The sequence below is a fragment of the Molothrus aeneus genome, chromosome 8, assembly GCF_037042795.1.
Source record: "Molothrus aeneus isolate 106 chromosome 8, BPBGC_Maene_1.0, whole genome shotgun sequence".
Taxonomy (NCBI): domain Eukaryota; kingdom Metazoa; phylum Chordata; class Aves; order Passeriformes; family Icteridae; genus Molothrus; species Molothrus aeneus.
The window spans coordinates 13,083,794-13,095,181 of record NC_089653.1 but is presented as its reverse complement, the minus strand read 5'-3'; the positions used below and the strand labels follow the sequence as shown (position 1 = coordinate 13,095,181).

At 39.4% G+C, this 11,388-nt stretch overlaps 1 protein-coding gene across 4 annotated transcripts in view; it reads right to left on the bottom strand.

Annotated features, from left to right (window-relative positions):
• Window positions 1-789: 789 nt before the first annotated feature.
• Window positions 790-11,388, bottom strand: part of ANXA11 (annexin A11) — a 58,009-nt gene continuing 47,410 nt past the window's right edge. For 3 of the 4 annotated variants that reach the window (XM_066555091.1, XM_066555090.1, XM_066555089.1), the window contains exons 3-15: window positions 10,757-10,881; window positions 9,267-9,641; window positions 8,632-8,719; window positions 8,184-8,278; window positions 7,629-7,742; window positions 7,311-7,401; window positions 7,129-7,208; window positions 6,916-6,972; window positions 5,990-6,083; window positions 5,201-5,296; window positions 3,258-3,316; window positions 2,587-2,709; window positions 790-1,547 (exon numbers count right to left, since the gene is read on the bottom strand). In XM_066555091.1, coding sequence (XP_066411188.1) covers window positions 1,488-1,547; window positions 2,587-2,709; window positions 3,258-3,316; window positions 5,201-5,296; window positions 5,990-6,083; window positions 6,916-6,972; window positions 7,129-7,208; window positions 7,311-7,401; window positions 7,629-7,742; window positions 8,184-8,278; window positions 8,632-8,719; window positions 9,267-9,641; window positions 10,757-10,881 — 1,457 coding nt within the window. In that variant the 3' untranslated portion in view covers window positions 790-1,487. Of the gene's footprint in view, window positions 1,548-2,586; window positions 2,710-3,257; window positions 3,317-4,356; window positions 4,416-5,200; window positions 5,297-5,989; window positions 6,084-6,915; window positions 6,973-7,128; window positions 7,209-7,310; window positions 7,402-7,628; window positions 7,743-8,183; window positions 8,279-8,631; window positions 8,720-9,266; window positions 9,642-10,756; window positions 10,882-11,388 lie in introns of those variants that run through there. The other variant, XR_010784039.1, reaches the window with a different exon arrangement.

Below are 11,388 nucleotides of genomic sequence, written 5' to 3'. Positions count from 1 at the left end.
AATTCAAAAGCTTCCTCCTTCCCCAGCAAAGAAGTGAACCCTTGCTATTGGTTTCAGCCAACAAAGACAGACTTCCAGCTGCAAATTCCTCTCAAGACATGCTCAGGTTGTCTGCAAGAAATAAGTGTATGGTCTGCCTCTGGACACAGGACACACTGCTGCCATTGACCAAACTGGGAGTCCTGTCAGCAAGTCCCAGTCAGAATCCATCATTTGGACACACGGCTATCATATTCTGTAATCTTTACATTCCCCTCCCTTGCCATGGTGACAAATGCAATCCAGAATTAAATCCATGACATGGCCTTTTTCTTTCAAGACAAATAGCAATACAACTTCTAGGAAGAAGGACCTAACCCTTACACAACAGAGGGAGAACTCTTACATGTATGTACTTCAGTAAGGGGAGTTTGCATGCTCCTGATTAACAAGCAATCTATTTTCACTGACCTAGTTCGGAAACCTTTCCCCACTTGGTACTTTTTACCTTTACATGTTTTTATTTTGAGAACAACAAGCTGAAGAGATGTCATCCATGCCAGCAGGGAATAAAAACTCAGAGTTCCAAGAGTAAGAGAAATTACAACATGCAAAATGAAAATACTGAGCAATAACTACAGATTACATGTCTCATGTACAGACAATTGCTCAACAACAGCACACAACTCCCTAACTCTCACCAAAATAATTTCTGAATAATCCTGTGGCAGAGAATTTCTCTGGAAAAACTAAGTTACATAAACTGAGTCATCACTCCCATACATCAATATGACATCAAAAGGCACAGTCTGCAAAGACTTAGCTTTAATTTCATAATCTTTTCTTACATATATATATATATATAGATATAGATATATTTTTAAGGCACTATCCAAAACCTTTAAACATTAATGACAGAATCTTTGCTACTATCAACATTACTCCTGCCTTGTGACAGTCTGCCTTAGCAAGAATGAAATGTAGAACATATCTTCCTTGAAAAGAATCAAGGTAAAAAAAGAGAACTTGACAAAACTTCTTTAAAGCAGTCTTAACTAGACACAAAACCTTGAGGCTGCTATCTCCACATATCAGGAAGTGGGAGCCCAAAACCAACTCTGCATACAACAGATATAAAACTTGCATTAAAATGGCACTCAATATTTATACAAAAGCACACCATTAAAATCATACAACTGTGGGTTTTTTTTCATTAAACAAACATTATTTCAACATGATATAAGCAGAAAAGAAGTAACGACCATTCTTCATGGATTGCTGAGTGTACTATACAGAACTGTGAGCAGATGGCACATAAGGTATTTTGGGGGGGCTTGGCATTTATTACCTACTACTTTTGAACTGAAGATATATGCAGTATTATCTTTTAAAATGCAATTGCTTTAGAAGAAACAGGTCATGACATATTTACTTATGGAGAAAAAAAGATGCCCTGCAGCAAGTACATGAAAAGAGCAGCTTTTTTTAAGAGAAGCTCAATACTCCTTTTAGTCATTTCCGCCACATAACTTGAGTAGGATTTTCCGGTAGTCTCCTGAAGTATCACCCTGAAAAGGAACCCAGAAAAAGACAAGTTGAAGAACCACCAAAAGAGGTGAAACTACAGCTGAAAAACTAAAAACTTTCTTTCCAGGGACATTTTTGGCTCTACTTTTACAGAAATAAGCAGCAGAGCTTACATATGTGGATATGCACACCCCGTATTTACTGAAGCCAAGTTATGGTCAAAAATTGTCCATTAAATAGATATGGCCTGTTCTGCTTCTGAATGATATATTATAATGTCAGACCAAAAGAGGAACAGGGGGAAGAAGCAATACAGAGCTTTTTCACCAGTGCCTCACTGCTTTTTGCTCATACATTGGTGGTTACAGGGCATGCAACTACTGTAGAAGAAACATTTGGAACATGCTATCCTCCAGAATCTCTAGAGGATTCTTTCCAAACACTACCAAGTTACAGCCCCTCAGTGTCCACAGCAGGAGGAATAAACAGGGGCTTAACAAGTCTGGCACCCTCATTACAAGTGAAAAGTGTAATAAAAAGTGGCACCACTCACTCTCCTCCAGCTCTTATTACCCTACCATTGGCCAGGCATCCTCTGGGCTGATGGTACAGCTCTAAATAGCGGTAGGAAGGTGGATCAACTGCTAATCAATCTGAAGTTTAGTCTATTTGCAAAGGCTTGTACTTTCAAGAGAAAGAGGAGGCAATCCTTGAGAAGATATAAAAGCTTTATATTCTTCCAACGCACAAATGAAATCTGTTACTCAACTGGAGGACTGAGTGGTTCCCACAAGATCATATAAGGAGATTGGGATAGAGGGGCCTCAGAAACCCCTTCTGGACCAATTTCCCTTTCCTTCCTTGCCTATTAGCTTCATCCCCATATCTAGTTCATCTAGCCCCCATGCAAACCCAAGTGCTGTCCATCCTCTGGCCCTCAGCCTCCATGCTCCTGGCAAATGCAGCAACCCAACCCAGCCAGCCACACTCAGTGCAGGTAACAGCTGCTCAGCACAAGGAGCAGTGTTCTGCCAGCATAAAGGGTGTCACGGCAGGGCAGGGCAGGTATCCAGGGCTTACAGTGATGTCTGTGTAGAGAGATCTGCCATACATCCGCTTGTACTCTGCACGTATGTCCAGCAGGTCAACCTCGCTGCGCGATACCATGATGCGGATCAGCGTCCTGTCCTTCGTTCCTGCTCCCTGAAACAAACAAAGCAGCACTACAATGCACTGGAAAGTGTATGATATAGCACCAAGAAGAAAATCAAATGCCTGTTTGCTGGCATATCCCCACTAACTTAATAAGCTTGAACAGAATTTAGCCTATCATGCTAAAATAAATTACATTTAGCAGTAGGACACTAATTTCTCTGCACAAGAACAGCTCAAAAAAAAGAGGGGGATTGACAGAGATACAACGGGGTCAGGAAAATTTGGTGAGTTAAATGGCCTACTTGTTTATTTCTGCTAGAATTCACTACTGAAGAAGTACCCATTTCAATGATTTAAGCATATTTGTGTTTCACCAAGTGAGGATTATTGTTTAATGCACGGTTATATTCACTGCTCTGTTAAGGTGGATCAAATTAGCTCGATTTTTCCAGCCTTTCATAATAATGACTGCATCATGACTGTTAGTCATCTGCCCACTGAAAAACCCACTAGTCCCTTCAGCTGCACAGTTCCTTCCCAAGAGCTGTAAAAAACCTCCACGCTATAAGTTTATGTAACTTGTCACGGACACCTACCTTCATTGCTTTATGTAATCTCTCTGCAAAAAAAGCTGGTGTGTTCTTGAGACACTTCACTGCAAAAAGGAACAGAGGAACAGTATTACAGAAATAAGGCATTCCTCCTCAATCAGAAGTCAGTAATTGAGTTTATCTGACATGGTCACATGCTTGAATTTCACATAAACATAGGGATGATACAATGCAGCTTCCATTCCTTCCATTAGTCCCTGAAATTCTTTTTAATCCAAACACTAGCTGCAATACAGTTAAAAAACCTATACTGCATGGCTCAAAGCAAGTATTTTTGTCACTAGAAACCATCTAGTGTGAAGCAGCCATAATGAACATTTGAATTCTAATGACCAGATTCTTGTCTATGAAGAGAAGAGGGGATGAAGAGGGGGCAGAAGACTTGAAGTAATATATAGGTAGTGGTGATCCTGGCTTCTTAATTCTAAATTTTTAGGCCATGCATCTGCAAAGTTTGACAAATTCAAGTCCTGCTCTAGAACAAATTAGGTAACTATCTATGGTAGCAGAGAACCTTCAGTGGACCCTTCTCCTTAAGGGTGAGTCATCACAAACCTTATTTTAAAGTCTTATTTTACCCACGAAGTTCATCAGGACTCCTGAAAAATTTTAACATGCTCATTTAGTAATGACTGGATGGTATATTTAATTGGCATAGCTCATCTGAAATCTAAAAGAGCAAAATCTAAGTCAAATTGCTGTCATGTTAATCAGGATAATGAAAGAATCCTCCATCACTGATCAGAATTAAAATCTATATATTGATGCAACGTTGTTACAAGTAAACAATCATGCAAACTGGCAAACTACAGAGGAAACAGACCACACTTGACATTTAATAGCACAATAAGGTATCAAAATCAATCACACAGAATCAATACAGAACTAAAGGTGTAAACCCAGACATGTTTTTCATAGAACACACATTCTGTATAGGAACAAGTATTTTTCTCAGTAGGAAAATGTAGATGAGAGATAGCAGTTCACCACAAAACTGTCAATGATATGTACAATAGTACTCAAAAATGAATGACAAAATGAAATCCATGTTTCTGTATCACTCTATTTAGCTAACACAACACACTTGCATTCTAAGATGTTTAAAGATATTGTTGTAAGTTACCAGTTGTACAATCCAGAAAGCTTTAAGAAAGCAAAATCGAAAGTTTTCAATTAGAAACCCCTTTTTTCCTGCAAGTAAGGTCCACAGAACAAATGACATTAATGTAACTTCTTACTGAAAAAGAAATGGAGATGTAAAGAAAAAAGACAGGAAAGTGGTTCACAGTTATATCTATAATAAAGCATTTTAAATAAAACTACTGCACAGCAACTTGAGGCCTTGTCCCAGCCTCATGGAAACAAATTACTGCTTCTGAAGAGACAACAGTAGACTTGAGGTAAGAGTTTTCACTCCTCAGAAGTACTGGGAGCAATTAAAAACAAAGATTTAAAAAAATTGTAGCCAGAGTAAATGTGAGAAAAAAAAACCCCTTTGCAATGAAATTTCAGTTTTCTTTCTACTAAATAGAGGTAGAAGTAACTAATTAGAGGGTTAATGCCTGTATTTTAATTAATGATTTGCAAAATTGTCCTATATACTCCATTCTCACTGACCCATGAGTTCGTAAAGTTCACTTCTTAAAGCATTGTCAATTACAGTTAATAATTATATATTATAGAATTGTTCCCCATTTTAACATGTGAAATTTAAATTCTGCAGTTGCCTGAAATAAAAAAGCTTCATCTGTCATTTTGAGGTGAAGTGCCCCACTTTACTAATCCCAAATGACTTCACAGAAAGCTCAACATAAAAAGGAGAAAACTGGAATTACCACTAATAAGAACACCCTTAGCTGAAGTTAGAGGCCCCAGCTGAGGCAGCTGTAGTGGAACAGCAGGAATGACCTTGCTAAGGGGGCACATACCTACTGCCAGCATGCCCATCTCCAGGTCTCCAGACATCTCACGGCATATGCTGCTTTCGATGTCCCGGTTACACATCCTCTGGTACTCGCTGAAGACTGCAAATGGAAAAGAAAGATTCCAGTTCCACAACAAGAGGTGGCACTGGAATGTGCTGGATGGCTTCATTTCAGTGGCACTTCTCAGCTGGACACTACAGTGTACTCACACTAGTTTGAACATCTCAAGGATTAATACTGTTATCAACCATTTACATGTTACCATGCTCCTCCTAGCCTGCCAAGATGTGTCCTTTTCATTAAAGGGCTAGACCAAGAAAGCACAGCAATTTTTTAGGAAAGCTTCAGGTCTCAAAGTTAAGAAGAAAATATTCAGGTTCTCATACACACCCCTTTCCTTCATATAAGTACCTTGCACCCAATAGCACAAAGCAAAAGTTCTATGTAGTTACTAAAACATTTCCACCATGACAGACTGATGTAGCACCTTACATTAGCAAGTAAAAGGGGAAGGTTTTCAAGCGTCTTGCACACGCAAGTATGCAAGACTGAAACAATTCTAGTTTTTCAATTCTTTCATCAGGGGATCATTTGAACAAGTATGACCTCTACCTGCTCTGATATCTAAGAAAGGTGACTCTTTCTTTTCCTCAGCAGAATTCACCCTGCTTTTCATTGGTATCTTTTTGGGCTCATTTTACAGATAGAGGAAATTCAGACACAGAGCAGTGCTGTACATTTTTATCATTACACACAAAAGAATCGAGTTACAGTTTATATAGACATCATTACCTGCTCTAAGGTGGGCCCTGCTTCTGGCACACAGAATGGCATTGAACTTGGATTCATCAGTTCCTAGACGGTTCTCTCCAGCTGCATACAACTCCTGAGCACAGAAGGGAATTCACACTTCATTACTCAGAAAAGCAGTCAGGCTGAACAGCTGAGTTACAGATTTGCTTCCTTGCAGCCTCTCCTCCTTTTAAACTTCTTAGCCTATGCACTACTGCAAAACAGGAGCAAGCAATAAATAGCAACTAGTTCTAACCTTCCCTATGCTATGCTTCAGTCTTCCTACCTTGCTCCAACACAAGAGCTCCAGATTACTAAAGGAAGGGACATGGTTCAATAAGTACCTGAAAATTGTTCTTCCTAACAGTCCTTACATCTAGCTTTCCTTCTACAATTCTAGGTGTGTTCTGGGACGTTTCTATGTTTTGGCTAAGGCACACTAGATAGAAAGCTAATGACATTGCTATTTGAATGACCGCAGTATGGCTAAAACAATGCAGGGTTGCCCCTTTGCTATGTAGTGAAAGGAAAATACAGAAAAAGAAATGGGGCAAGCGTTATGAAGTCCAAGTGCCTTATTTGCTGCAAAACTCCAGACTTCCTTAAACAACATGCAAAGGCTAATGCAGGTGTTGAATCGTTTAAAATGTAATCCACACACCTATCATCTCAAATCTCTTTGGACAATTTCCTTAGAAAGCAGCATAATCCAACACTTGGAAAAGCCAATTCATCTCTGTATTGCACCTACATGGCTCTAATGCTCTGTCACAGCTTTTTATATCTCTTCCATCCACTTAGAAGATAAGCACTGCATCAGAAGTCATCACAAGGTGTCCAAAATTAACAGTAAGCAGAATCCACACAGCCAAACGTCAGCATATTGAGCTGACTATACTTAGAAACAATGAAGCATTTCTACTGACCTGTACATCTCTTTGGACAACAGACATGTCAACATGTGTGCTTTCATCTCTGTTTCCCTGAAAGAATTAGAAGACCCAGAAACATTACTGGTGGGCTTTGATGAGCTGCCTTTTTTACATTAAAAAGCAAAACAACCAAAACCAAACCAAACAAAATCCACACCACCTACAAACACACAACAAACAAATTCCAAAATCCCAGCAGGCAAGTACCTGAGCAAGTGAAATTAAAAGCCTCTGAAAGTGTCCAGATGTGTCACTTTTTATTGCTTCCTCCAGAGTTTTCTTATATTCTGGAAAAGAGAGAGTCATGAATCCTCATACAACCCTGCTCATTTCCTAAATTCTTACTATCAGTAAGAAAAGGAAGAAAAATTTGATGCAAAAGATCAAACCTGCTTTGTAGACCCTGTTGAGTTCCTGAATATGCTCATTACTGCGGGAAGCTAAGATTTCAATGAGGCAATTTTCATCTGTGCCAACACCCTAAAACAAGCAAGGGAGAAACACTTCAGATTCTTGATTTCTACAACCTAGTACAAAAGAAATGCAACAAAATTATAGAAAAAATTCAGAATATAACCTTGTATAGGAAGTCAAAGCAAGTAATCCAAAAAGAATCCAAACTTTTAAATGACAACCAAGTATTTTATCAAGTATTTTTAAGCTCAACTATTTCCTCTATGTTATAAATTTCTATCTCCTACACAAACCTTTATAGCTTCCTTGATTTCATAAGCATCAAACATAACAGGTGTCTTCATCATTGCCAAGATTGTCCTCTCAAAGTTACCTGAGAGCTCCGACTTGAGATCCTTAATCAAATCCTAATGAGAAGGAAAAACAAGGAAAAATGCATAAAGACCAAACTTGGCAAAAGCAAACACCAAAAATACACATTTTACTAAGAATTCTTTATGCATAAGCACCAATAATGTATGTTCAAAGTAAAGCTATTCCACTAACACTAACACCAGTACAATGGTATGTGTACACTGAGGCCATTTAGGTCAATTAAATAGATTGCACAGATCCAAGAGTCAAAGTAACCATTTAGCATAGAAACTGCTTTACTTGTTTCATCTGCAACACTGCATGAAGAAGTCAAACATGAGTAAAAAAGTAGAACTCTGAACTGCCTATGACTTAAGAACATCTTCCCCTAATGCACCTTCCAGTCTTTTTTTCCCCCCACTAAGTCTTCTCACTGCCACTGAAGGGATGTAGGCTCTCATTTCTCCTTCCTTCTGTTCTCACAATGTCCTTACCTTTCCATAAGCTGTTTTGAAGGACAGGATTATCTGCTGCCTTTGCTTGTTTGAACGACTTCCAAGACAATCGATGATTGCCTGCTCATCAGTTCCTGTACACACACAGACACCACAGAATGAGTGAGGATTCAGGTTTCTGTCTCTATGTCATCCTGTTCTAAACCCAGCAGAAGGACATGAATGCTCTGAATTCATCTACAGTATCTACTCTTGTGTACAACCACAGAATTTTGAGCTCACAAACACAGTAAGAATACAAAGAAAGCCTAAACCAAACTCATGGTATTGTTTATGCCCACATGAACTTCCAGTAATACTTCTGATAACCAAGGACTCAGTACACACTGAGTCCCACTCAGTACACACATAGCAATAGAAAAATATCAGTGCTGAATGGAGATGCAATTCTACTTTTAACTGAAATGTAAATCCTCAGACTGCTCACCAAATCCCTTCATGGCCTTCCTTAAGACTTCTGCATCCTTCAGAGGGTCAAAGCCTGGTGCATCAGTGATTGTACCTCGGTTTATGTGCTAAAATGAGATCAACAGTGATAAACAACAGTAGTGTTAACAGCATACTAGTGTCAAGTAGTGAAGTACTGTGGTTTACTACTTAAGAAAGATGATCACTTATCAGTTTTCTTTTTCTGAGAAAAGTAATAGAGAAAACTCAAACCAACCCTGCCCTAAGGAATTTGTTGATTTCTAGACACAATTTACAAGAAAATTCAAGATCAAGGTTTGCTGACATTAAATCTGCTCTCCAATTAATTAAGGTTTGATGATACTGTATATACAACTGGCAATACTTGCTAAAGTTAGGAAAGGCAAGATCAATTAATTTGAATTCATATAAGACCTTTTTTTCTTGGATACCGGGGCAAAACATAATTTGTTTCAAGACCATATAAGCCTATAGTGCTTGCATTTGCAAAGGTTCCATTTCTCTCTTTACTCAAGCTTCTTTTCCTAACTTTCTTTTCAATTTTGTGATTAGTTTACACTAATACACACATAGAAAATGCAGAGTAACATACATACAGTCACACTTGAAAAGAAAAGCACTGAATGCTCTTACCGTTACAGGAGTGACTGCAGGCCCTGTAGCTCCTGAGTAAGAGGGCATAGATGGGTTCACAGCTGGACCTGCTGGATAACTTGGCATGGGCTGCTGCCCTGGGTGAGTTGCTGGAAGGCCTGGATAGCTCATGGGCTGCTGAGCAGGCGGTGGTGTGGGCTGGCCTGGCACAGGGCCGCCCCCATATCCCGGGTAAGGTGGCATTCCGGATGGGGGATTTCCTCCAGGCGGAGCGTACCCTCCGTACGAGGGCTGCTGTCCTGGAGGGGGCTGCCCAAAGCCACCTGGAGGAACTGGTGGATAACCCCCAGGTGTGGAAGGATACATGCTTTGTGGTACATTTGCCCCTCCAAAGGTTCCTGCCAGGTTGGATGCCTGCAATAAACAGCAATAAAACAAGAGAGAGGAAGGAGCACCAACAGCTGAGTTTCAGCAACATGCTTAATACAATACAACCTCCCTCCCCACCAACACAGATAGCTCTTTATCTGCAAAAGATAGCAAGCAGGATGGAAAAATATGCCTAAAACTTTACACCAAATAACCCTTTCTTTGCCCATGGCTGCCTTGTGTAATCACAAGGGTACAACTGGATGCAAGGACTTGAAGCAACCTTTGGCTGTTTTACAATGTGTTAGTAGTTTACAACTAGCAGGAGTTCCTGGACTACATTTAGAAAGACTTCTGCAGAAACTAAGATATTCCACTTCACATCAAAATCTTATCAATGAAACCCCTTTTCTAGAGAGAAACCAGAAGTGACATTGGATGACTGCAGCACTGTCAGAAACTAGTTGCTGTGGATATAGGCTCATGCATCCTAGATAGCTTGTTGTTCAATTTGCCTGCTGGCTGCCAAATCACTTCATTTAATCACTGCCTCAGAAAAACATCTATGATGCAAATATCTTCCTACAAACTGCATTCCTTATGCAGCATAACAGATTTCTGAAGACTGAAGTTGTCAGAAGTGTCACTCACTTCTCCTCTATGAAAAAAAAATCACATTGACTGAAGAAAATGTAGACGTTTCCAATGTAAAAGGTTTTTACTTCCATCTGTTAAACATCAGTGTTTGTAAGAGACTGTTGATCCCATATTCTTTTCAAGGATAAATCATTGATACCTCTAATTATACAGCTTTTTTACTTACTCTGACTGGTCAAAATCCAGGTAAATAGGCAAAATCCAGACTGTGTTTGCCCATGTAAATTCCTCTACACAGCAAATGCCAAGTTATATTAGTTTTATGTCCACAACTTTTGAAGTTTGACTGTTAGCAACATTTAACTAGTGCTCTGTTTTCCTAAAATAAGAAATAGCTTGCAGTAACCTTTTCCTCAACAGGCAATATTGAACGCTCAACAGCTAAACAGATTAGACACAAAGGCACAGAATTCAAGTGATAAACCTCTCAGTGACAATTCCAGAAGCACAACTTTGCCCTTAAGGACATCACAGCAGAACACATTAAATGAAAGCAAACTCACCATTCCAGCCATGTGGCTGGGATTGAACTGGTTGGCATAGCCAGCCACATTTTCCAGACCAATTGGAGGTGGATTTGAAGGTGGATTTGAAGGTGGATAAGCAGCACCACCCCAAGGACTGCTACCTGAAATCAAACACAGATGTGCTGAAACAAGAAACCATGCCTTTTGAAAGTTCTTACTACTTAAATTTCTCATGTAATTCATTTTCAACACTACCAGGGAAATCAATTGAAGAGGTGCAGGGTAGCACTGCAATTATTATAAAAAGAGAAGTCTCACTGGGTATTTCTAGTCATGTTAGTTATCACTGAATCTCTAAGTTTTCACTTAAAACAACTCTAAACCTATTTGAAGGTTAACACTAAAGACAGTTAACACCATATTTTGACTTGAGAGCACCTAAAGTACATAGCTGTCCGGGTATTCCAGTAGCAAGATATTAATTCCACTTACTTTGCTAATTTGAGAGGTGTCCACAGAGCACAACAGTACATTTCCAGGCACCAAAGTCATAACCTGTCTGCACACAGCAGTATAGTCTTAACACAGAATACTCTGCTGAGAAATAGGCTTTGTCCTCCTGGCTGGTTGGGCTTCTCACTGTGCACTGCTTCCCCTTCCTGAGCTAA